The sequence below is a fragment of the Neomonachus schauinslandi genome, chromosome X, assembly GCF_002201575.2.
Source record: "Neomonachus schauinslandi chromosome X, ASM220157v2, whole genome shotgun sequence".
Classification (NCBI taxonomy): Eukaryota; Metazoa; Chordata; class Mammalia; order Carnivora; family Phocidae; genus Neomonachus; species Neomonachus schauinslandi.
The window spans coordinates 90,929,105-90,956,868 of record NC_058419.1 but is presented as its reverse complement, the minus strand read 5'-3'; the positions used below and the strand labels follow the sequence as shown (position 1 = coordinate 90,956,868).

Here is a 27,764-nt window from a genome sequence, read left to right as displayed (position 1 = left end):
ACCTCAGGATTTGTCCTCTCTCCTAGACTTTCCCCACACTTGGGAATATATCATGCTACTTCCTACCACCCCATAACATTGTGACCCACTTCCTCTGAGTAGGTGGTAGCCGGGTGGAGGTTGTGTTTATGGGAGGGTGGGGGGCTCTGAGGTTATACTAATGAGTCCATCTCCTTTGACCCTTTTGTGAATAACTGGCTCTATGTTCAAGATCCCCAAGTTTTGCTTCAATTCAGACTTGGAGAGTGAACTATCTAGTGGATGTTTTCACTTCTGTTTCAGTATTCAGAACTAGTCCTCACTGATATCACTACTACCTGCCACCATCCCCCTTGAAAAGAAGTGGAAAGGAGAGAAAACCTGGAGTCCAGGATTGTATAAACCAAAGAAGCTCAGAGGTTCGAGAAGGGAGGTGGGGTAGTGGTGGCCACTTGTATCTCATGCTCAGAAGAGGGCATGCAGGGTGAACAGCAAGAAGCAGTTACTCGATTTGTCCATTAGTAGAGCATTGATGATCTGTGAATCAGACCTTCTCCCCCTTCTCTCCCCACCAAATGTACATATTCGCAAAGCTTTGCATGTAGTTTTAGGGGCGTTATCTTCAAATCCATCCATAGTCCTCAGTTACGACCCACTGACTTAAAGCAATTTTGGTAGCTTAGACCCAGCCAGATGATGAGGGAAAATGGAAGAGGTGAAAGGGGAAGCAGAGACATTCTTGTTAAGATTTTTTGGGAAAAGGGAAGGGCAGAGATTGGTGGTTTTTCAGTAAGGAAGACTCAAGCATATTCATAGACAAATAACAAGGCATCCAGGAAGAGAGCGAGGGGATCATCCTTTGGGGACAGTATACAAGTGGATCATGAACCCAAGTTGGGAAACAAAGGGGAGAAATTGGAACAAATTTGAAGTGGAGAAGAATCAAGTTGAATTGATTAGCTGATAATTTTGAGTGGCAAGAAAAGAAAGGCACTCAAATAATTTGCCAGCAGACCCAAAATGACTAAAGAAAATTATTGGCTAGTTTCTCCAGGTTTTTAACATTGTTTACTTCACGTGAGTTTTTTTGTAATGTAGGGTGTGTGAAAATGGAAAACAAAAGTGAACAAATGTTCTCTTTTGTATTTTCACTTTATGTATTGAACATTTTTCTATGTTTTTAGCCTCACCAGTATTTGATATTATTGGTCTTAAACTTTGTTACACAGATTTTATAAATGAAACAAAATCTTGTTAGGGACCTATCTCTGGGTTAAGTCATTATTTATTTTTAAAGGTTTATTTATTTTAGGGGTACCTAGGTGGCTCAGTCAGTTAAGTGTCTGGCTTCAGCTCAGGTCATGATCTCAGGGTTGTGGAATCGAGCCCCTCAACCCCGAGATCATGACCTGAGTCAAAATCAAGAGTCGGACGCTTAACTGACTGAGCCACCCAGGTGCCCCAAGTGATTATATTTAAATTGGAGGGTAAACATGGACTGTTCTGGACAAAATGGAAAGTATGGTCGCCTTATAATGAAATACCTATAACTCATCAGCTAAGGCTCTCAATCTCATGGCACAATTCTCAATCACCAGGGGAGAATTTATGGCAAGTACTGATGCCTAGGCTTCACTCTCAAATGCAGTAATTTATTCAGTCTGCAGAGGGGTGTGCACATCAGTGTTTATCAAAGCATCTCAGATGATTTTAGTATGCAGCTAAGGATGAGAGCCATTGGTCTAATGAATATATAGAATTGAGGCTTTGCTGACATTCCCCTGTACACCTTTGCTGGTGAGGTAACAAAGAATTCCATTGTTAAACAGTTGTGGTCTGTAGCCCTGTCATGCCTGGGAATGCCTGTGACCAAAACCTTGCCAAAAGTGGAGAGTCAGGGTCACTTGACTGACTTGGTTGTTTAGGAATAGTAGTACATAGTTTGAACTTTTTCCAAAGAAAAATTCCCCCAAAGTTTTAAAGTTTCTGTTAAAACCTGTTATAAGCTTGTTCAAAAACCATTTATAATGCCCTAGTACCAGTGATAAATGTTAGTTGTGCAATCTTTCCTGAAATGTTTTTAAAAATAACATTTTGTTACCTGGTTTATGTCTTGAATATACATATTTTTACAGTGTATTGAAGGTATTAGCAAATCGAAGACAGTTTTTGCCATTCCATGATTGAATCAAAATGGCAACTAAATACCTTGATAATGTCTTTGGAATCCCAAAAGAAAGCTGAAACATAAAAGGCTATGGTTTGGTACAAGCTGATCTACAGTTTTCAGTTTAAGTTGAATATGGTATTAATGAGACTTTAGCTTTTCACCTTATCCTCATTATATAGCCACCTTCTCTTGACTAGATTCACTGGTAGTACTAAGATTGAACAGTTCCTTAATTCATGATTTTTAAATCTAAAACAAATGTACTTTTTTTTTCTTGTAGGTTATGCAATGGTCTCTGCAAGATGGTTTATTCTTAAATTGGAGCTTTTTAAGACTGACAAATGCTGGTACTTCATCTTCTATAAGTGGACTATAATTTCTTTTCTCAAGACAACTACATAAGCAGACAAAATTGCAAAGATCTGCCCTGTGTCGAGTATGACAGCCACGACTCGTGGCTCTCCAGTAGGAGGGAATGACAGCCAGGGCCAGGCTCCTGATGGACAGTCTCAGCCCCCCCTCCAACAGAATCAGGTAGGATGTTTAAGATACTAGTTAAAGCTACATTGGCATGTCTACTATGAGATACTAAATAGTGGAGCATGTTCTGGGTTGCCTGGGTGGCTCAGTCGGTTAAGTGTCTGCTTTGGGTTCAGGTTATGATCACAGAGTCCACTGGATCAAGCCCCGCATCATCGGGGAGCCTGCTTCTCCCTCTCCCTTTGCCTGCCACTCCCCCTGCTTGTGCCCCTTCCCCTTCCTCGCTCTCCGTCTCTTTCTCAAATAAATAAATAAAATCTTAAAAAAAATAATGGAGCATGTTCTGAATAATTTGAGAAGTAACCATAAAACTGTTAAAGATAGGTAAATATAGGTCTCCCACAGTAATGGTAAGAAAGCTCAAGTGCTATAGATGGTGATGCTTGAGTATGTAGCCCCTCTTTTGCTGGTGTCTTACACAGTCAGTTATCAAATGAAATATTTAATCCCTGTGTCAATTACAGAGCAAAACATTAAATCATTCAGTGTAGCCTATGGTAAAGAGCATGGACTCAGGTCATGTTTCTGTTCAAATTTGAGCTTTTCACCATGCTAGTCTAAATGACTGGGTAAATTAACCTCTGAGCCTCAGTTTTTCATCTGTAAAATGGGGTTAACAGTAGTAACTACTGCATGGGATTGTGAAGAGGATCAAGTGAAATAATGTTTGCAAAGAGTTTAAAATAGATTTTGATATCAAGGTTTTATGCTGGCCTTAAAACTCAGAGGATAATATTTTTTTCTATTCTGTGGATGAATTTGTGTAAGAGTTCTGTTATTTTTTCATTAATTATTTGGAAGATTTTCTTGGTGAAACCATCAAGGTTTTAATAGATCCAGCTTTTTTTAATAGGGGAATTTTCTGATTTCTATTTGGGGGGGGTTGTGTGTATGTGTCTTTTGGTAAGTTGTGTCTTTGATGGAATATGTACCCTCACCTAGATTGTCAAATTTATAGAAGTAAAGTTGTTTCTCATATGCTTACTACCTTTTTAATATCTCAAAGTCTATGGTAATCTCTCCTTTTTCATTTCTGATACTGCTAATTTGCATTCCCTCTCCTCATACTCTTTCCTAGAGATTCATCAATTTCATTAAACTTGCCCCCAAACCAACTTTTGGCTTCAGTTCTCTCTCCCCTCCCTACTTGTGTGCTTTCACCATTATATCTGTTCCCTTCGTTTTCTTTGAATTTGCCCTATTATTTTTCTCTTTCCCTGAAGTGGAAGTTTAGTAATTGATTTTCACCTACTTTTTTTTTTAAGATTTTATTTATTTATTAGAGAGTGAGCATAAGCAGGGGGAGGGTCAGAAAGAAAAGGAGACTCCCCGCTGAGCAGGGAGCCCCACTTGGGTCTCGATCCTAGGACCCTGGGATCATGAGCCAAAGGCAGACGCTCACCCGAATGAGCCACTCAGGCGCCCCTCAGCTACTTTTTCTGATAAATAAACTAGTATTGGGTAATACCCAGATAAGACAAACATACTAAAATTTATGATGTGCAGCTCAAACAACGCTTACAGGTGAATTTATAGCTGAGGTGCATGCACATGAATCACAGACATACTGCTTACAGTTGGTGTATGTTTATGTAGAATTCTGTATGGATAAGTTTTTAGGCAAAAATATTGTTACTGTAGGGTACTTAAGTTTGTCACTTGGGGATAAGGTTTTTTTTTGTTTTTATTTGGGGATAAGTTCTTATTGTCCAGATTTATTTGGGGATAAGTTCTTATTGTCCAGATTAGATAATCTATTATAGGAATGGTAGAAAAGAGACGCACATATGCTCTCTCCCCCTTTGCCCTCCTTTCTTCTCCCTCTCCCATTTTAGAGAAGTGAGCAAGTCAGGTTTTACTTTTATTTTTCCAAATAAATGTGTCACCTTTATTCCTTTTCCTCTCCAGTTCCCATGTTTAAGCCATAAAATACTGAAGTATATAGTCACAGGTATTGGACAGAATCATTAAGTCTTTCTTGTGTCATAAATTTGTTACCTAGTATTTAGATTTCTTTAAACATAGAGGTTTGTGTTGGATGCCAAAGAATCTATTTTTAGGGGCGCCTGGGTGGCTCAGTCGGTTAAGTGGCTGCCTTCGGCTCGGGTCATGATCCCAGGGTCCTGGGATCAAGCCCCGCGTCGGGCTCCCTGCTCAGTGGAGAGCTCAGTGGAGAGCCTGCTTCTCCCTCTCCCTCTGCCTGCCTCTCTACCTACTTGTGCTCGCTCTCTCTCTGTCAAATAAATAAAATCTTAAAAAAAAAAAAAAATATTTTTAAACCAGGAGCTAGTAGAGTTTTGGTATGTTTCACTCTCTTTTCTGTTTATTTTTATTTTTTTTAAACATTCTTAAATTTAAGTTCAATTAACTGACATAATGTATTATTGGTTTCACAGGTAGAGGTCAGTGATTCCTCAGTCTTAAATTTTACTTATTTATTTTTAAAATTCAAGTATAATTAACAGTGTTGTATTAGTTTCAGGTGTACAATATGATGCAACAGTTCCCCCACCTACCTCCCCTCTGGCAGCTACCAGTTCTCTATATTGAAGAGTCTGCTCTGTGTTAACTACACTGGAATTATGATTTTTTTTAAAGTTTTTTTGGGGACACCTGGGTGGCTTAGTCGATTAAGAGGCTGCCTCAGGTCATGATCCCAGGGTCCTGGGATCAAGTCCCACATCAGGCTCCTTGCTTAGCAGGGATCCTGCTTCTCCTTCTGCCTGCAGCTCCCCCTGCTTGTGCTCTCTAGCTCTCTCGCTCGCTGTTTAGCAAATTAAAAAAAAAAGTGTTTTTTGGTCTCCATTTGTCCTTGTTCATTTGTTTCTCAAATTCCACATATGAGTGAAATCATGGTATTTGTCTTTCTCTGACTTATTTCACTTAGCATTATACCCTCTAGAAACATCCCTGTTGTTGAAAATGGCAAGATTTCATTCTTTTTATGGCTGAATAACATTTACTTAGTTGCAGAAATATTATGCACATTTAAATAAGGGAAAGAGAAAGATATGCTAAAAATGAAGAATAAAAGGGAATAAAATTAGACCTATTAGTTGAAAATGACATGGCTTAAGGGTACCTGGGTGGCTCAGTCGTTAAGCGTCTGCCTTTGGCTAGGTCATGATCCCAGAGTTCTGGGATCGAGCCCCACATCAGGCTCCCTGCTCACTGGGGAGCCTGCTTCTCCCTCTCCCTCTGCCTGCCACTCCCCCTGCTTGAGCGCTCTGTCTCTCTCTCTCTCTCTCTCTCTCTCCCTGTCAAATAAATAAAATCTTGGAAAAAAAAAAATGATGTGACTTACTTAGAAACCACAATCATGAAGTTTTCATAATTGTTTGGGTAGTAGTTTGAGACTAGGGAAATTGCTGAATAGAATAAAATTTATTTTTCCCCTTCAAATTAAAAAATGAAAGTTATAATTCAGAACTTTCCATCTGTGAAATGTGAAATGCATTTTTTCATATTTGTACAATATCCTATTATGGCAGGACTCATATAATGGGAAATGGAAGCAGAGAAGCAATACACATTGTGGTTAAGACCACAAACTTCAGAGCTAAACCTGGATTCAAATCCTGACCATAGAGTTGGAGCTGTGTGACCTTGGGCTAATTACTTATTGTCTGAGTTTGTGTTTTTGTCTATTAAATGGCTGTTCAATACTTGTTAGGCTGTTAAGGATTAAATGAAATTTTAAAACCTGGCACAGAGAATACCTGAAACATCGTAAGTTTGCAATGATTTTATCTTTAAAATTTTATTCTTTTACCCTAATCTGTTGGTGTTTGAATTATTAGATGTTGTTACATATGTTATAGAAACCTAAATCTGGAATATCTAATTTTTAATTAAGACTTCATCGCCTGATTCTTCCAATGAAAATTCCCCGGCAACTCCCCCAGATGAACAAGGTCAAGGTGATGCCCCACCACAGCTTGAAGATGAGGAACCTGCATTTCCACATACTGACCTGGCAAAGTTAGATGACATGATCAATAGGTGAGTTGGTTTGTTTTGTTTTGTTAATGTGTGTAATACACAGGAAAGCCAACAGTTTCTCAGCATAGTGATTAGTAGTTAGAAAAGAGAAAGAGTGGGCAGAAATATCACAGTAGCCACGTTGCCTCAGTAGCCTTAACATTTTAGTTCTTACCAAATACTTTGTAACCCATGGTTCTTAATCATGGAGTAACAGTGTCAATAAAGTTTTCAGATTAATGATGATGACCCAAGCTGGTATGTTTCTGAAGTAGAACCATATATGTGATTTCCCTCTTTCAGAGTTTATGAAGTTTTTTTTTTTTTTTTTTTTTCTTTTTTGGTATGTTGGTTGCTACGATAGCTGGATGATTTTCTTAATTTTTGCATGGTCCTGAGGTAAGCCAGGTCATTAGAACATCGAGTTCCTCAGAGCCTGCCCCTTGTGAACCCTTAACTAGACTGAGGCATTTAACCATCTTGGCTATTTGTTTCTCTTGATCTTCACCTCAGGGGCAAGTTCAGGGTATAATTTTTTATACTTGAAGTGGAAGACACCCAGAGAGTGAAAGTTTAAGCTTATGTGCAGGGGAAGAAAAAGATTTAAAGAAGATACGGAAAGAGTGTGTTGGGGAATTCCCACCTGGCTGTGGGTTCAACAAGTGAGTGCTAGGGAGGTGTGACACATTCCTCCCCCACCCATAAAAAGGAAAGTAAGGAAAATACACACATGTGTAAGCATTTGCCTTACCAGATTTTCTTGTTGTATTTCACTTTCTAAAAATCCGTTAACACTGTTAATGTATATAATAGGAGGGAAATAGAAAACCCCTTGCATTTTTTTTCCAAAAAATTCTGATTACATAAGTAATAAAAGTATGTACTATTAAACATGGAAATATTATGTTGATAAAGTCCTACAGTATCCTTCTTTTGTACACACATCCCAACAAAAAATTACTAATAAGAAGTATGCTCTTCAGATTACATTAAAACTATCATTTGTATTGGTTTTTCTATAGATACGAGATTTTTACTGTATCATTTTGCAACTTGCTTTCCTCACTTCATTTATCTTAAAAATTTTCCTATTAGTGTATTTTTAACTTATTGTTTTTAATAGTGTATTTGAAAGAACACATTAACTGTGATTCCAGGAGATGCCTATAATAATGTTATACAATGAATTGTAGTTAAAAAACAACAACAACAACAAATCATGTAAAGTTATTTTAATGTCCCTGACTGTTCTTTCTCTAACAGAGACCTAACAAAAGGTTTTCCTGTTGCTTTTTGCTTTCTGTCTGGTGATTGGTGGTTGTTAGTAAAGGGTACTTCCTATGCAGACTTGAGGACAAAGTTGCATATTAGCAGATTTTCAGGGGAACAGAAATACAAATGATATTTTAATGTAAATAAAAACAATGGCAAAGGTGGTATGCGTTTGTTTTTAATAGATTATACAGTCATGGAGCACTTTTTCTCAAAACCAGGGTTTTGGGAGCAGTGAGGAGGGTGAGGAGGAAGGGAAAGGGAAGGATGGATGGCCTCGGAGATGGTTGGGCTGCCACTGGGGCCAGAGAAAGCACCACCTGGGTGCATGCTGCATCCTTGTTGGAGGGAGGAGGGTACCTGTGGAGGCAGAGAGACCTGGAGATCCACGTCTCATTAACCTTCAGGAAAAATCGACAGATTATGAATTGAGGCAGTAATCTGTTACTTTCCACCTAAATTTTTCTCCTTTGTGAGGAAATTGAAGACCGCTAAGAGATTCATGATAACGAATCCTGAAAGAGCACATTCCTATGAACTTGAACAATAGGTATCGTTTAATTGATACTTGATTATTATGGTAGTTTTATGTTTATGGTAGTTAAAATAATTTCCTCATCCCCCTTGCTGTCTTTTGTTTGATAGTTCTTAAAAAAAACATTGTTTGTAGAGAGGACAGATGGAACTTAGTTTCACAGAGCAGATATTCTGCCAACCTTGTTGTTTTAATATTTTAATGTTTTTTAATATTAATATTTTCATGGTGAGATGAGTAATTATAATTAGTAACTCATTTATAGTGCTTCAGAGTGCCACCAATAAACAGCTTTTTATATTTTTAAAACCCTTAGGCCTCGATGGGTGGTTCCAGTTTTGCCAAAAGGGGAATTAGAAGTGCTTTTAGAAGCTGCTATTGATCTTAGTAAAAAAGGTAAGTTTAGATGTTCTTATGGTTTTCATAATGTATGCTACTCATACACTTTCAGTTCATCCCTGAAGACTTCATTTCTTATAAACACTTACTGGATATTCCTAGACCAGAACATCTAATAAGTTTTCTTGCTATGGCTTATCATATATCCCTAGAACACAGGGTTCAGATCCTTTGGACAGCCTTTCAGAGGGTGTTTGTGAACTCATTGAAGTCACACATAAAATTTGTGTATATTCATTTTTAAACTAAACTGTCTAGTGTACATGTTGACTGTTCTTTTTAATATACTGAAAAGATTTGATTTTTTTTCCAAAAGATAAAAACACTTGAAAGATGAGCTCTAGTGTTCTTATCTTGTCTAGAAGTGAAAGCTGAATTTGGAATTGATAATTTTTTCTAATGACTTTGGTCTGCTTTAGGTGCAGTTGAATTCTCTTAGCAAAGGACAACTGTTAAAATATTCTCTTCACTTTTAAGGCATTGGAAATTAAGATAAATGGCAGTAACATTTCAATTTCTTAAATAGGGTAGCCATGGATGTATTCTAACTATCATTAGGCATTATCACAGTTGAAGTTGATCATTACAAAAATTAATCTGCTTACATCCGTCTCACCATGGCAAGGGTGATATTTCCTTTATCTAAGAATAATTAACTTCCTTCATTTAAAGAATGTCTCTACACCTTTTTAATCTTGTAAAAATAATAAACTATAAAATACATTTCCAGATTGCAATTATTTACCACCACTCAAATTTCTTTTGTTCATTTGCACATTAATTAATTAATTGAGCAATTTTTTTGAAGAATTTTGCACTAGGCATGTTCTACGTTCTGACTGTATAATTATAGGTAAGAACACATAATGGTATTTCATTTAATATTCATGGACATTCATTGGACATGTAGCCCCCCTACCTCTATCTTTCTTTTCTGGGACCGTGGTTTATTTTAGGCAAAGTTCAGATTTTCAGATACAATACTGAGTTTAAATGTCCTCTCTTCTGTACAATCAAACTCACAGAACACTGTAAAAATTGAATAACTTTTCACTTTGTCCTTAAGCGTTAAAGATTTTCAAGGGGTGCCTGGGTGGCTCAGTTGGTTGAGCTTCAGACTCGATTTCGGCTCAGGTCATGATCTCAGGGTTGTGAGATCAAGCCCCGAGTTGGGCTCTGTGCTGAGTGTGGAGCCTGCTTAAGATTCTCTCTCTTTCTCTCTCCCTCTGCACCCCTCCGCGCCCCCCGGGGCTCCCCCATGCACACATGTGTGCTCACTCACACACTTTCTCTAAGACAAAAAAATAATTATAAAATAAGAGTTAAAGATTTTCTCTGTTTGGCCGGGCAGGGCATTTGGCTCTATTGCCTTTCTGAAATCAGATGAAATTAAGCAAAGCTATAAAGAAGCATAGATGCTGGGACAGTGAAAGACACTAAGACAAAACAATTCATCTTACTCAATGAAATACTTACATAGAGTAGTGTTAAGGATATTGGTGTCTAATGGATCATTTATAACCAAAATAAGATTTTAAAAATAGTTGTGAAACATCATTTTCTAAGTTTTAAAGTTTATTTTCAGAGAGTAAAATGCTATGAAGCATTTAGATTCCCTCTCAGTGGTACTGGTAACCATTTTGCATTTCAAGTCTAGTGTCATGATTTGAAATGTTTTCAATTCACCTTGCTTGGTTTGATGTACTTTTATACAATTAAATAGTTTTGAAATCTTTGAAGATTGTGTTTCTGAATCCGTTACCTTCTTAACACCTAGGAACTTTGATAATACTTGTATATTTTTTTGACCTCTTAACAATAGATAATGCTGTGAGTTTTTTCCAAAGCTAGTGTGAATTTCTTAGCTATTGGTGAATAGTTTAAATTATTTATTACTTTTTTTTTTTTTTTTTAAGATTTTATTTATTTGACAGAGAGAGAGACAGCGAGAGAGGGAACACAAGCAGGGGGAGTGGGAGAGGGAGAAGCAGGCCCCCGATGAGCAGGGAGCCCGATGTGGGGCTCCATCCCAGGACCCCTGGGGTCATGACCTGAGCTGAAGGCAGATGCTTAACGACTGAGCCACCCAGGCACCCTTTATTACTTTTCATCATATACTTGGACATTTTGAGACAACCAGAAAAATGCTTTGTTTACATTAACTTTCATTCCCTTTTTTTAGGCCTTGATGTTAAAAGTGAAGCATGCCAGCGATTTTTCCGAGATGGGCTAACAATATCATTCACTAAAATCCTTACAGATGAGGCAGTAAGTGGCTGGAAGTTCGAAATTCATGTGAGTCTTGCATTTGACTTTAAAAAACCAGATTTTCATAGTGATGCCTGGGAATTGTTTTCTTATATATATATACACATAAGATACATATTTGGTTGTATATTTGATACATTAATTGAATTAAAGGGTGTAATACTGAGGAACTTTAAAAATACTTGTTATAAGTTCTAATTTCTATCTAAGAAAGCATGATCTTTTAGGAATGTGAGGTTTAGAGTTAGAGACCTTTGGTTTAATATGTCTCCTGGATTCTCAAGTGCCTTGTGACCTTAGGCAAGTCACCACGTTTCATTAATTGTGAGATGCACCACACACTCATTTTATGTACCACTAAAGAAGGAAAACACCCAAGATGGGGAATCTAGTATCTAGGACACAAAGGGTCAATGTAGAGAAATAAACTTAACCATACAGAAAGAGATGTGAAAGGAACCTGTATGTCTCAACCATGGCATCTTGGGGTAAAAGTCTCCTGAAAATTTAAACAACAGGCCAGTATTCAAAGAGTTTGGTCATTTGAAATCAAATTATAGTTGTGAAACAAAAAAAATCCTTAAATGGTCTAAGGTTTGTGGTATGCCCAAGTGATTGGCAGAAGCAAACACAGGTTTTCTCTACAACACCTTCAGTTGAAGAAACTACTATGCATTGATTATAAGATACAAAGAAATTTCAGAGATTTTAAAAAGTAAAAGAACATGCATCTTAGATTGATGAAATGCCATAATTACTCCAAGTCTCTGTTCCCTATTCATACTGTGGAAATCTGGTCATAAGTTGTGAGGCAGATATTTTTGTGCTCTGTGAACTATTTTTCAAATATAACCATAGCACAAAAATCCCACCATCTTCTAATTCAACATGTAACTTTATAAGTAAAGAAATGGAAACTTTGGAGGTGCTATCAGACTTTTTCACTGAGGCTTAGATAACAAATCTTTTCCATCTTGGATAGTTAATATATTGTATAGATTTTAGAATTGCTGCCTCTAGAGTACAAATTCCAAAGAGGAGAAAAAATAGTAATTTGCGTCTTGTCTGTAGACACAGGACAGTACCTACTTCATTCTGTAAGCTGTTGCAAATGGCCTTTTAAAGTACTCTATAAAGGATAGTAAATGTTAATTTGGTTTTTTGATCTGTCAGTTTGATCCCAATATCAAACAATTCAAATGATCAGTGTAAACAAATGGAGAGATGGAGTTGTAATGTTTTGATCTTATAAATCACCTTTCCTCCTTACATTAAACAGAGGTGTATTATCAACAATACTCATCGCCTGGTGGAGCTATGTGTGGCCAAGTTGTCCCAAGACTGGTTTCCACTTCTAGAACTTCTCTCCATGGCCTTAAATCCTCATTGCAAATTCCATATCTACAATGGTACACGTCCGTGTGAATCCGTTTCGTCAAGTGTTCAGTTGCCTGAAGATGAACTCTTCGCTCGTTCTCCAGACCCTCGATCACCAAAAGTGTGTTGGTTTGTTATTTTCATAATTAATACAGTTTTGCTCTGCCACAGAGCTGTAAAAGATCTGAACCACCTGTTAATGTGAAGAAGAGTAGTTTCATGTTACTATGAAGGGATTCTGCATTATTTTGTGTTTTGGATTCTTTTTTCCTCCCTAGCTTTACTGAAGTATAATTGACAAAATTGTTTTAGACTGTGTTTTTTTGTTTGTTTTGTTGTTGTTTTTAGCTTTCTCCATGTAGTTAGTTCCCATTATCTTCTGCTCAGCCCTTTGGGAAATAGTCATAAAATGGGTTCTATGAAATATGCCATAATTTTCCTCATAAGTAAGAGTAGAATAGGAGGTGACTTTGACCCAAGGCCATAATCACTGTGGACATTCTAATGTTTTGACTTCAGGATCAAGTATATCATACAAATGTCTAATAATGTATCATAAAAGTAAAATTATAGGAGTTATAAATGAAAGCAAAATAGTAAAACTTACAAATGTCAATGAAATATACATGATATCTCTGTAAAAGTTCTCAAATGTAAATTTTCTATATTGGCATAAAGCGTATACAAAACAAAAAATCTATCCTTAAACGGTTCATCTTTTAATAAATATTAAATAATACATAGTTTTTAAATTTTATAATTAAGGGAGACATTTTATTTTTTCTATTGTTTTATGATTTTTATTTATGTGAGAGTGAGTACAAGCAGGGGGAGGGGTGGAGGGAGAGGGAGAAGCAGACTACCCACTGAGCAGAGAGCCCAACCCAGGGCTCAGTCGCAGGACTCTGGCATTGTGACCTGAGCTGAAGGCATATGCTTAACCAGCTGAGCCACCCAGGTGCCCCTTTAGGGAGACTTTTTAATATTGTGGGCCTTATAAAAAGGAAAACCCAACCAGTAAAATTTGAGTTTATACATATAACTTTAGGTTTATTCAATGTTAAAAGTGAAAATTCTCAAAATGTGTTAAACTGAGACCTGGGATTTTCTGATATTTCCCAAGATTAATACTGTTGCCACTTCATGCTTATTTTTGGTTTGGTAAATCAAATTATTATCTAAACAGTGACGGTCTCCAAAATATACCTGTATTTCTCTTTCTGATTTTTGCTCTATAGGTCAATGATAATCTTAAGAGACTCACAGGGAACAGCTTCTTTTAAAATGGCTTCTGGTTGAAGATCTTTTTATATCTTTATTTGAAGCCTAGCTCTTCTTGAGTATTACTAATTACAGTGTTCCTAATTGCTTAAAGATACATTTTAGCTGAAAACATAAAGGAAGATTAGTTTTAGACTGATTTTTTTTTTTTACTTTGTGCACATACACTATTTTATATATACATATTATACATAACTATTGAGTATATCAGACTATTAGTCTCATTCCAGTTACTTGAGAAATTGAAATGCTGAATGCCATAAGGGACTGGTGAATTAAAATGCTCAGATTTTTAATTGTTTTGAATTAGCTTTTTAAGACCAAATAAAAAGGTAGGAAGATACTATAATGAACTTACATAGAAAAGTGTTGTTAATTTAGTGAAGAATTTAATTGATACAGACATAAAATCCCATCAAAACTACCTTTAGCTTCCATATAATATTGTCTCTTTGAAAGCAGTGACCTTATACTTCCATTTTCCCTTTGTCCTGGACATGTTTTTTTGTTTTTGTTCTTGAGTAGCTGTAGAAATTACTTTTGCTTAAGACTTAGTAGTGAAATTCCCTTTTTCCCCCATTGGTTTTCCCTCAGTGGACTCTAAAACGTGGCTTTTTAGAAGAAACCTAGGTATAAAGGGTCGTCTTGGGTACATAAATTTTTAGATAGATTTGATTCTTAGATCCGTATATAACCTCTTAAGTTTCTACACGTAAGCATGCTTTTAACTCCACAAACCATTGGCTATCCCAATTTCATTGTGCTGTGAGTTATTGCTGTCCCTTAGGGAAGAGTGAAAGACAGTCCATAGTTACTGCATCTGGTTACCTCTAAGCTGAGAATTGGGGCACTCATGTGAGCCAGCAAAAGCATCAACCAGCATGTTCTAGTCCGGAGCAACAGATATAATACCAGGGATTGGCTTTAATTAATAGTTCACTTTCAGGCTTTAAGATTATTGTATTTACAGGAAATTTTTAATTATTTACAACTACAATAAAAAATGAATTCAAACATTATCTTAGGTTACCACATATCTTTTTCTTATTTTTTAAAGAGGTTTTTTTTTTTAATCCTCCTCAATTTTTAAAAATAACTTTCAGATAATAAGATATTCTTCTACAGTGGGATCTCTGAAATAGAAACATGGCTTCTAATGCCTATTCACCAGCTCTATTGGTACAACCAACCAACTGTGCCTTCGTGATCTAATCTGTACTGCTGCTTATGCTTTTTTCTCACAGACAAGATTACTGTGAATAATATGTAATATTTTATTTCAAAGATGATTTTACATGATGATTTTCTTTTATTGAGTTTCCTATTTCTAGTTCGTTTCAATCAAGAAATTACTTCAGATGGTGCTTTTCTTTTTAAAAGCAGGAAGTCAACCTTTTTCATTAACTGTGTATTACAGGGTTGGCTGGTGGATCTTCTCAACAAGTTCGGCACTTTAAATGGGTTCCAGATTTTGCATGATCGTTTTATTAATGGATCAGCATTAAATGTTCAAATAATTGCAGCCCTTATTAAGTAAGTTATGTTTTTAAATGAATCTTCAGTGCGTTATAGGAATTGCTACTTAATTCCTTGATAAAAATATTCTTTTTTCAAGTATGGTTTCTTCTTTAACTGATAACTTGGATTTTTAAAAAAGTAATATGAGTTCAGTCCTAGTTGATTTTAAGAAAATGAGTATTACAAGAGTTTTTTTGTGGTTTTTTTTTTTTGTCTTGTTTCAGACCATTTGGGCAATGCTATGAGTTTCTCACTCTTCATACAGTGAAAAAGTACTTTCTTCCAGTAATAGAAATGGTTCCACAGTTTTTAGAAAACTTAACTGATGAAGAGCTGAAAAAAGAAGCAAAGAATGAAGCCAAAAATGATGCTCTTTCAATGATTATTAAATCTTTGAAGAATTTAGCTTCAAGGGTTCCAGGACAAGAAGAAACTGTAAAAAATTTAGAAATATTTAGGTTAAAAATGATACTTAGGTAAGATATTTTCCTCTTGAAATAAACTGTGTGAATATTTAGAATCATATTTAACACTGAATTTCTGTTCTAGATTACTGCAAATTTCGTCTTTCAATGGAAAGATGAATGCACTGAATGAGGTTAATAAGGTGATATCTAGTGTGTCTTACTATACTCATCGGCATGGTAACCCCGAGGAGGAAGAGTGGCTTACAGCTGAACGAATGGCAGTAAGTCCTTTGGTTCTTCTTTCATGAGTAAAAATCTGCCTAAGGCAAAAATTAGAATGGCTTTACCAAATGTTACAACATTTTAAAGAAAACCTTGAAACTGGGAGGTGTTGGGACTGATTTATGACTCAATCCTTGGAACTTTTTATAATAGCATAGCTTATTTGGTAGTGATACAGGTATCTTCGCACATCTTCGATAAACTTAATGCTGAATGTAAGTATTCTGAAGTAATTATTAGCTTGTTTGGGTGGATTGGTTGAAATGGAGTAGATAAAGATGATCTTCAGAATAGATTGGATAGTATCTGGTATCTGATGAATGAAGTGGCCTATTGTTCATTTGACTGATGCCACTTACAGATTTATACAATTACTGGAATAAGATGTACGTGAATTAATGTTTTATTATTTTAAAAAGTTAAGCACTTCTATTCATACTATCCTAATGTTGAATGTTTAGGAAACTTTATTTACCATAATACTTTTTTTTTTTTTTTTAAGATTTCATTTATTTTAGTGCACAAGTTGGGGGTCGGGCAGAAGGAGCAAGAGAGAGAGAGTATCTCCAGCAGACTCCCCAATGAGTGCAGAGCCTGGCGTGGGGATCAATCCCATGATCCATGAGATCATGACCTGAGCCGAGACTTAACCAACTGAGCCACCCAGGCACCCCTTACCATAGATACTTCTTTATTTTGTAGTTTTAAAATATATAAGTATGCCACTTGAAAAGTATTGATCGAATAACTTTAGTGCATAGTGTCTGACGGTACTGAGCAGACATCGGTAAAAGAACTGTCCTTGCCCTCATGCCAGCCTCAGTTTAATAGGGGAGACAGTGATTAGGATGTGATAAAAGGTATGTGGAAGATGCGTAGACATTGGCTCTGTGTTAAGGGTCAAGTGTTAAACATCTGATTTTGTATATGTGATTTGTTTGTCTACTTTGTGGGAATTCTGAACACAGTGCTTGTCAGTATGGTCTGAGGTCTGCTTCTGGTCCTTGAACTGTCGCCAATGCTAGAGGAGTACAGAAAATGGCATCAAGTGTTCAGAAACTTTTGTAGCAATTTGACATTGCCACATAATTCCTGTATTTTATAAATGTACCTGCAACAGGTTAGAAATAAAAATGGACCTTTACCACCTGAGAAGTGTACTTCTCCAGCACATTTGGGGTCTTAATACTTTTTTAATCTCATTAAGTTGAATACTGTAAATTACACAGTATGGGCTATTACCTTTTTGTATCATGAGTTAGAGTTTTCTTCTGCTGGTATAGATATTAAATAAATGCCAGTCAGCAACATAGCATAGTGTTACAGAAACGCAGACTTTGGAAGCATGCAGCCTTAATTCCAATTCCACTTCTAACATTTCTGAGCCTTTTTATTCTTCCATAATAGGATAATATATTCCTCATTAGGATTGTTTGGAAGAGTAAAGTGCTATTGGATAAGCAGTAATAGCGTAATTGGTTAATAAATAAAAGCAAAAGATTAAGAGGGCATGTTTTCATCAAAATCACAACCAATGTAAGGAAACCAAAAATGTTAAAATGGGGCTTGTACCCACTCTACCTAAACCATGGTGCTTGCTGTACTTAAATAATACTTTTCTGTGTAAATGCTGGAGTAGAATCTTTTTAATAATTATACTATTTCTGAGTCATGGAAACATTTCTGTATGTGTAAAATCTAAGTTCCATGAAATTATTTTGGTTTTTCCATAGTTGTGAATTAAAACAGCACATTAAGCCTATTACATTATTGTATTTATTTTGTATTTTTTAATTCATACTTATGTTTAAAGTGTGAATGATATTTCATACATATTTTTTTTAAAAGCTTGTGTTTCAGTTACTTCTTTAAATCAAGTTTTTGAATTATGTTTAGGAATGGATACAGCAGAACAATATCTTATCCATAGTATTGCGAGATAGTCTGCATCAACCCCAGTATGTAGAAAAGCTAGAGAAGATTCTTCGTTTTGTCATCAAAGAAAAAGCTCTGACTTTACAAGATCTTGATAATATCTGGGCAGCACAGGTAAGAAATTTCATATGGTAACTATTTGGTTTCTAAAAGAAAGATACTAATAAAAACTAAAGGAATATAGTAGTTGGGAAACAGGATGAACACTTACAGTGTTTGACTTCTAGTATGTTTAAATGCTCGTGATTTACAGAAATCTATTTTAAATAGCCAATAATACATATTTTTAAAGATCCATAAAAAAAAATATTTATTTTAGAGGAGGGGGAGAGACAGAGGGAGAGGGAGAGAGAGTCTTAAGCAGACTCCGCACTGAGTGCGGAGCACGACACAAGGCTCAACCTCAAGACCTGGGCAGAAACCACGAGTCGGACACCTAACTGACTGCATCACCTAGGCGCCCCGAAATAATTAAATATATTCATAATTTGCTGTATGTTTGGTACAGGTTAGCAATTTGTAGGTGGTGGTTTTTGTTTTTTTTTTTTAAATTGTCCCTACAGATTTTTGACTCAAGTATTTTATTTACACAATGTTACATTAGTTTCTTCATAAACTTAATTAGAAAAAACTTTAATGTCAGTGGAGTTAAATCACTAGATTATTTATGAAGCCTTGTAATAGTCCAAAGGATTTATAGCTTTTCTGAAAGATAAGTAACTTTTTTGGTTTCATAGCTAGAAACTAGGTGATTCCTTTGATTACCTCAATGACAAGTTTCTACTGGGATCACTTGGGAAGTATAGTTGAGTTGTAAGATTACAAAGCTTCATGTTTTGAGTCTGTAGAAACCAAGAAAACATTGTTTGCCCTTTGAGTGCTTAAGGTTCCAGTTTTGGAACAGTACCATTGGTGTGCCTTATTGTTCTCCTACTTGCAATGTTGAAATTGGCACGTTAAATTCAGTAAATTGTAATAAAGGCTCACATGAATTCCTAAGTAACCATTAACCAGTATATCAAGGAATTAATTTGTCAGGCTTTAGAGGCCAGTTCTAAAGCATTTTTAAAATGTTAAGAATTTTCTTATGTTCTACACTTAGATGAAGCTGGTGGGAATAGTTTAATTAATAGCTGCCAGCAGTTGTGTATACACAACTTATCTGCTGTTCAAATTCTAATATGCTATGTTACTTTTGGTTTTTCAATAGGCAGGGAAGCATGAAGCCATTGTGAAGAATGTACATGATCTACTGGCAAAGTTAGCGTGGGATTTTTCTCCTGAACAACTTGATCATCTTTTTGATTGCTTTAAGGTAATAGCATAGTAAAGTAGTGCCACTTCATTTTAATAAAATTACCTTATTAGATCTGTGAGTTGCTCTTAGCCAATAAATACTTCAATAGAAATTATTGAACAATTTCTGGTGTGAAGGAATTGGTCATTTTTTTTTTCCAATGAGAACTTCATGTTCATTTTTATAATAATAGCCCTGATAAATACGGAATCTTTTAAACTCAGGTTGTGAGTTTGGATTTCTTTCCCCTAGCAGTTTGAATTTTTATTATAGGTTCAGATGCACTGTAGGACTTCAGGGAAGGATGATTGGTTGCAATAAAAAATAAAATGTCAATAACAAGGGATTACCAATAGCTTGGTATTCTGGGGTGCACAGGCAAATGGAAATGTAATTTATAAGGTAGCCCAAGAGCCCCTGTAGCGATACCTGCATTGGTATCATCATGCACTTTTTAAGGCCATATTGTGTAGTGGTCTCTCTACAGTTGTTAGTATTGGGTTTGTGAAAACCATGATTGGTGAATTTGTGGACTAAGAACATACGACCTTAAGGCAATAGCAGTGTTCATGAGGAGTGTTCCATTAACAACTGGCATTAGATGATAAAGGTATCTTGTTATACTGACTGCTGGTGGGAACATAAGTTGTTACAACCATCTTGGAAGTAGATTGATATCTCTTGAAAAGTGTAGGATTCTCATGACTCATCAGTTTGACTTCTCAGTATATCCTCTAGAGAAACTCATGCATGTGTACGCCAGGATTCACGTTTAACATTTGTAGCAGAATTATTTGTAATAGCAAGCAAGAAAATTGCTATGTAGAATGGGTAAATGGAATGTGGTTTTCAACGGGCCAGTTCTGTACCCCTCACCCCCACTGTCAGAGATAGCAGGATGTGGACATAATTTGGTTGTCACAGGTGGGAGGAAGAGTTGCTCCTAGCTTCTACGGGGTAGGGGCCAGGGATGCTCCTAAACAGTGCACGGGAAAATCCCCACAACAAAGATTTCTCCAGCCTAAAATGTCAGTACCAAGGTTGAAAAACCCCAATGTTAGGTATTTCTATAAATAGAGATTTTTTTTTTTGTCCTCATGTTTATAATTCTGCCCTGTCTTATCTCTCGGATATCACTAGAATAATTCTGTGCTCAGCATGTTTTTCCCATGAATATCGTTAATCCCATGACACTTAATCACTGATGGGTAAATGTGTTGTTTTCATGTCATTTTTAAATTTTTTTTCTAGGCCAGTTGGACAAACGCAAGTAAAAAGCAGCGTGAAAAGCTACTTGAGCTGATACGTCGCCTCGCAGAAGATGATAAAGATGGTGTAATGGCACACAAAGTGTTGAACCTACTGTGGAATCTGGCCCACAGTGATGATGTACCTGTAGACATCATGGACCTGGCTCTCAGTGCCCACATAAAAATACTAGATTATAGTTGCTCACAGGTAAGATGTGCCCCTTTGTTCACTTTTTCTGACACTTGCCTTCATTCTCAGGATGGCTTAGATACAGAATAGTTCCACATCTTTTGATGTTATTTTTGAAATGATCTTCAAGAATTGACTCACTTTCTTCAGTAAGTCTGCCTTCCTCATGTTAGGTCTCTATGTCAAAATTTTGTGTATCATCTGAAAAGCATTTTAGTCTCCTTGGGAGAAAGACAGTATTAAAAAAAACAACAAAACAGGTTATATAGTGGTAGTATTGTCAGATGCATGGTGCTGAAATATCAGTTTCAAATAGATCATAAGATATTAAAGGGACTTTAGAGGTAAGAGAATTTGAGTTTTCTTTGCTCACAGGGAAATTAAGAAAAATTAATAGAATTTTCTAAATAGTAAAACATTTTGAGCCTTTCCTTTGAGCAAATCATACAACAGCTTCCCTGGATTCTAACTTGTAGTATGTTAACTATTAACTTATGGTAAAATGAAAATTGCTGATTAACTAATTTTCCACTTGTTGAAACTATTTGCTACCCTGATGAACTGAAATGTAGGTGAGAGCTAATAAGATCAAGTAGGTGTATGTGATTCAGGTGCCATTCAGGTTTTTTTTCCTATACTTGCTTGTAACAGGTCATTAAACACTTAGTATACCAAATACTAATAAGAAGCTTCAATTTAAATTATTTCATTAAACAGAGACACACACACAAAGTAATCCAAACTTAAACTTCTTAGGTGCAGAAACCTATATTTCTGATTACTGTTGATTTAGGGGAAGGAGTAAATAAGGTATGAAAAGTGAAACATCATATTTGAAATAATTTTGAGTTTATAATACTTTTATAACTGCTTTCCTTTTATCTTTCTGTGTATATGTCCATATGTCCCTATATTGATTTTTGGTGGAACTTTTTTTTTAACTTAGTTGCCATACCATTATTTTCTTGGGAAAATAGAAATTTTCGGTGTCCCTCACTATGCTAAAACAATCCCATTTGGAATAACAATTGGGGTTATATGTTATTGCTGAATTTTACTATATGATAGAATTCTTTGAAACATTGGATACTACTGTTTTACTTTTTGTAGTTTTGGTAGTAAATGTGAAATAAAAATGTATTTACTGCTTTTAAACACTCTTAAACTCTTACCTGCAATTACTACATGCTTGTGATGATGATCTTATAAGAAAAGCCTTATTTTATCATTGGAGGTGGAGTTTTCCTGTGTATGACCCATCTAAAACATTGAAATTGTTTGTTTAAGGACCGTGACACACAGAAGATCCAGTGGATAGATCGTTTTATAGAAGAACTTCGTACAAATGACAAATGGGTAATTCCTGCACTGAAACAAATTAGAGAAATTTGTAGTTTGTTTGGTGAAGCCCCTCAAAATTTGAGGTAAGGCTTTTAACAGAAAATTTCAATATTTTTATATTTTATTGAAAAGAAATAGCATTGTCACTTGGTAAAAACAAATTTTTCAAAGGAAAGAGTGGGGAGTTGATAGGCTAAGAGAAGGGTTAATTTGGAACAAAAGATTCCTGTATCATATCTATATCCTTGATTTTATTGATGAGAAGGTATGCCACAATTAAGTGATAAATACCAGAATCAGCAATATTCTGTATTACTCATGAAAGATGATAAGATACGGTTTAAAATATTTTTTGATTGATTTTAGCTAAATTTCTGTTAAGTGGTTGTTATGTATGTATATATGTATGTATTTATAAATAGTGGTCTTCAAATATAATCCTCTTACATGCCGACTTCTCGTTACTAGAATAATTTGTTCTGGTATTTTCTGTTTATAAGAGTTGGAACAGATAATGTGAAAAGTTAAAAATAATGTGCAGAGAGCTAGGTATAGTACCAAGAATACTTAATAATGGGGTCAGGATTCCTGGGTATAACCCTTGAGTCTAAACAGTCATATCATCTTGTAAAAGATTTACTAATTGAAAGAAACGTGTTTTTCTTACGTGTAAAATTTTATGATTGCCAAAGATCCTTTGCAGCAGATTATTTAAGATTATGCCCAAGACAGAAAAGGCCATACATATTTTGGTTTCAGTGGTTGAACTTTGTCTCAGTTTTATCCAAAGGCTTGAAAAAATATGAAATTAGAAAAGCTGTAGGGATAAACAGTGAAGGAAATCCGGACATATATCTTATTAACAGTAACATTTATTTGAGGGACATATTTTTATTTTTGGGCCACTGTACATAATAGCCTTTTTGCCTTTCTCAAATGAATTAATTTGTCTGTTGTAGAAAGAGCAGTTTCCATACTCTTTCAGGGTACAGTGGCTTCATCTTCACTAGAATAGTAATGGCTCTGAGAGTTTATTGGTTTCAGTGAAGGTATCAGAACAGGTTGTAAAGGGACTATATGTCTTTCTGGTGATACCTGTGGGCAAATATAGCTACAAACCAAGTGTCCAGAATGTACCTTGAATGGCGAATAAATAAAATTTTACAGAAAGCATTTTCTTTGATCAAATTCTTCACTATTGTAGCATAATCTTTGTGGTACTAGTCTTTCAAGGATTATGTTCCTGTTCTCTAATTCTGGAAATAATGTGTAAACTTAGACAAGTGCTTTAGTACTACTGTAGTATAGGAGTAGAAATTAGTCGTTGAAGTAGATGCCCATGTTGTGAGATTGGAGAACATTATAGTTTCCATGTAAATAAGAAAAATGGAATAAATGTCTGATTTTTGAGACATTTTTAAAAAATTATTTGATACTGTAATTAAAGTAAATGGCCAAGAGTATAAGTCTGTCATGAGGAAAACCATTTTAAATTTTTGTAGTAGGAGCTAAGAATTTAGATTGTATAAGCTCTTTTGCTTATAACAGAGTTTAATTGCCTAATTATATTGTTAAGTTCTTCTCGTTTCAGTCAAACTCAGCGAAGTCCCCATGTATTTTATCGCCATGACTTAATCAATCAACTTCAGCACAATCATGCCCTAGTTACTTTGGTAGCAGAAAACCTTGCAACTTATATGGAAAGCATGAGGCTATATGCTAGAGGTATGTATTGTGAGCTCACCCAAAATACAGGAAATAACAGCAATTTCCCAGCATTTTTTTCATCAGTTACCTCACAAATGGACAACAAAAGTATTTTAAAAGATGGATGATAATGGGTCTTATTAACTGTGTTCCTTTATGAGCTTATGTTCCATTTTTACTCTGAATTTTTACCCGCCGTAAATTTCAAGCCAGCATTTCACAGCTCTTTCTTAGTGCTTACCTTCCCCAATCCCCTTGTTAAATTGATTTCTTTTTCTTCTCCGGGAGTTCTGCCTGGCTGTACTATATAATTGGTTGTTACCTTCTTTGGAATATACTTGACTCATTCTCAACCTTTGTTTCATTACTACTATCACCTTTATTTTTTCATGAAAATTTGTGTTGTCTAAGTCTGTTCTTGTATATGTTATAGTTCCTTTATAATCCTAAGTCCTTATTTCATAAATCTTTCAGACTTTGTGAATTAGAAAATTCACAAGAACAACGATGTGAAACTACAAAAATCCACGTTTATGCTGGTTTTCAAAGTGCGAATTTGTTTAACCGTGTTAGGGTAGAGTTTCCTGAGGTTTCAACAGCCAGTTTTTAAGTTCTTGCCATTATGTGGAGCTCTGTTTCAGTACTCCTTTTTGCCCTCTGGCAGTTGTGTTTATCTGTGTTAGAGTGAGGATGGATTTTTAGTACATATTCCACTGTCTTGTAGGCCCAACCTTGTTCCCATAGTCACAGAAAGAAAACTTTGTACTACCACTGCTAGAAATAGAATTGAGCATAATGGTTACTGAACATACTACTGATTTAACATTTTATAGTAGATAAGAGTCTGCAGAAGCCAATAGTTATTTTATATTTCTAATACTCATTATCTGAAGAGTAGATTAGAATCTTGGCATTCTTGAATAAAATCCCAAGATTCTTATAAATCATAGGATTTGCTTTAAAATAGGATGTATATGTATATTCCCATCTAAAATTCAGATAAACATAATGGAAAAATTAAGCAGCTCTTCAGATATGCCTACTAATTGTATTGACTCCTTTGTTCTTCAATTTACCCACCTCTGGGCCAGCTGAGACCTAGGCAGTAGATTGTAGAGCTAGATAAGCAATCTAAGCATCAGGTGACTGATAGGCACCAGGCAATGAGCTTGTACCATTTCAGGCCTGAGTTCCTTCTAAGTAGCATGATAAGATGATCAGAGCAATATTGGCACGTGACCATGTAATTTATGTTCTGTGCCAAACGCAACCAAAATCTGAGAGGAGAAGTACAGGAGGTTTCCATGTAATACACCCAATCAATCACTCAAGCATCTGGGCTCAGTTTAACATACTGCAGATTTGTTGTCATGGTCTCATCTCTTCTTGCTGGTACAAAGTCCTCACAAGTGCCATTGCAGGCCGTCCCCCGAAATGGAGCCATATAAATCCTATGTGCTACAATGCTAATTTTTACTTACTTCCTTTGTATGTGATGTTTCGATTCTTTTCATTGACAAAAGTTGAGTACTGTGCTGTTGGGGCAGTCAGGAGATGATGGTGCATGTGCAGTTCAGCCTCACTAGGGTTTCCGGCTTTGTTTTAGTCAAATTCTGCATGAATCATTGCCTCATCTCAATTGTATTGTCATACGAAGGTTTTCACTCTTCAGTTTTCCCTCCTTAAATTATCCGTAGCTCCATACAATTAGAGGTATGACTCTTGGATACAAGTCAGATTGTCTAGATTTGAAAATGACTATAAACATATTAGGTGTATGACCTTGGGCAAGTTATGTATGCTAGAACAATGCCCGGCATATAGTATTAAGCTCTTGGATTTTTGTTACTGATGTTCCCCTAAATTCATTGACACACCTTCTGTTTCTCCTAACTTTGATAACTTTTCCTCAATTACAATACTCTACTGAATAATACCAAACGATCAGTCTACAGATCCTTAAATATGGGGAAAGGGGGTGGTACACTTTTTAAAACTAGTAAAATTATCCTGTTATAATAAACTCTCTGCAGTAGTAAGTCACTTCTGTGGTAATATCAACCACCAATTCCTGAATTTGGAATTCTAAAGTAAATTACAGTCTTTGTCTCTGTATAATGGAAGTATTCCATAGATCTCATTAGGTATGAGACCTATTATTCACAGGATGACATCAAGCTTCCACAATTTTCTGGTACTCTTAATTTCTGATAACTGTTATATCAGTATTACATATTTGTCCTGCCCATATTTCATCTCCATCAACATCTTTAGTTTTGGAATAAAACATTTTTACAGTAGTATGGTCAGCTGACTCTACCTCCTGTTTTAATATTATGTAGATAAAGTAATGAATTTATTAAAATTATCTCCAATATTTACTCATGTGTTCTCACTAGTGGTGCCTTCAGATACTGGTGGTTACAAGTCATTCTTTAAAAGTTTTTTAGTGCAGGGTGCCTGGGTGGCTCAGTTGGTTAAGCGACTGGCTTCGGCTCGGGTCATGATCCTGGAGTCCCTGGATCGAGTCCCGCATCGGGCTCCCTGCTCGGCGGGGAGTCTGCTTCTCCCTCTGACCCTCCCCCCTCTCATGTGCTCTCTCTCATACTCTCTCTCTCAAATAAATAAATAAAATCTTAAAAAAAAATTTTTTTTTAAGTTTTTTAGTGCAGACAACAATGTAGAAGACCACTTTTAATTTTCACTCACGTTTCGCCTTACTGGTAGGGTAGTCATTGTATTTTTTTTTTTTTTAAAGATTTTATTTATTTGAGAGAGAGAGTATGAGAGAGAGCAAGCACATGAGAGGGGGGAGGGTCAGAGGGAGAAGCAGACCCTGCCGAGCAGGGAGCCCGATGCGGGACTCGATCCAGGGACTCCAGGATCATGACCTGAGCCAAAGGCAGTCGCTTAACCAACTGAGCCACCCAGGCGCCCGTCATTGTATTAACTTGAACCCTTATTGATAGTTTTATTTACCATTTTTCCTGGTTTCTGCATAGAGTTGTAGGACTCATCTTCATTATATATCATTTTTTTGCATTCTGTTTTCTAAGGACTACCACTTCCAGTGACCTCTTCCCAATCATTTACATCCAATACTGGAAATTTGGGGGAACATTTTTCCACATAAAAGATTTCTTCGTGAGCATCATTCACCAACAGTGCTCTCTGTGTTAGGGTCAAATCCTGGTCTAGACTTTCTTAGCTGTGGCTCATTCCTACCCATCAGTCATGAAATACAGTGAAATCTGTGTGGGCTCTTTGTGATTCAAAAAAAATTGAGTATTCATTTTATAAATAGCTTATTGTAGTTCTCTAGAGTAATGGTTATATTCAGGGCCTGGTGTAAGGAAAGTACATAAGATGGTCCTTCAACATCTTATTTTAGAAAGTTAGAAAGGGCTTGAGGAATTTTGTTAAGGGCACCTGGATGGCTCAGTTGGGTGAGCGTCTGACTTTTGATTTTGGCTCAGGTCATGATGTCGGGGTCATGAGTTCAAGCCCCGGAGTCAGGCTCTGCACTCCGCAGGGAGTCGGCTTGCGATTCTCTATCCTCTCCACCCCCCCCCCCCCCGGCCCCTGCCGGGTGTGCACATTCTCTCTCTTAAATCTTTAAAAAAAAAAAAAAAAAATCTTGTTGACATGTCAAAAACAAATAAGAGTTGGCTCTTACTGGCCAAAATTAGGTCAAAATAAATAATAAAAATAACTAAATCCATTAAATAAAGTACAGACCCCAGCGTCCATGCTGAAAGAAAGGGAAGTGTGCCAACTAATACATGTAGAACATGTGATGATGATAATAAAAATCCACGGGATGAGGGGTTTAATTTTTTGAATGGTGGGAGTAAGATGCTCAGTGGACCTTTTTTTTTTTAAATTTTTTTTTTAAATTTTTATTTATTTGAGACAGAGAGAATGAGAGACAGAGAGCATGAGAGGGAGGAGGGTCAGAGGGAGAAGCAGACTCCCTGCCGAGCAGGGAGCCTGATGCGGGACTCGATCCAGGGACTCCAGGATCATGACCTGAGC

The 27,764-nt window shown here is 36.1% G+C and overlaps 1 protein-coding gene across 2 annotated transcripts in view; it reads left to right on the top strand.

Annotated features, from left to right (window-relative positions):
* The first annotated feature begins 2,460 nt into the window (after positions 1–2,460).
* Positions 2,461–27,764, top strand: part of USP9X (ubiquitin specific peptidase 9 X-linked) — a 100,453-nt gene continuing 75,149 nt past the window's right edge. For both annotated transcript variants that reach the window (XM_021682030.2, XM_044911799.1), the window contains exons 1-13: positions 2,461–2,683; positions 6,546–6,691; positions 8,794–8,873; positions 11,059–11,171; positions 12,424–12,642; positions 15,220–15,335; positions 15,545–15,796; positions 15,870–16,008; positions 17,906–18,058; positions 19,155–19,259; positions 20,493–20,699; positions 21,969–22,105; positions 23,614–23,747. In XM_021682030.2, coding sequence (XP_021537705.1) covers positions 2,588–2,683; positions 6,546–6,691; positions 8,794–8,873; positions 11,059–11,171; positions 12,424–12,642; positions 15,220–15,335; positions 15,545–15,796; positions 15,870–16,008; positions 17,906–18,058; positions 19,155–19,259; positions 20,493–20,699; positions 21,969–22,105; positions 23,614–23,747 — 1,897 coding nt within the window. In that variant the 5' untranslated portion in view covers positions 2,461–2,587. The remainder of the gene's footprint in view (positions 2,684–6,545; positions 6,692–8,793; positions 8,874–11,058; positions 11,172–12,423; positions 12,643–15,219; positions 15,336–15,544; positions 15,797–15,869; positions 16,009–17,905; positions 18,059–19,154; positions 19,260–20,492; positions 20,700–21,968; positions 22,106–23,613; positions 23,748–27,764) is intronic.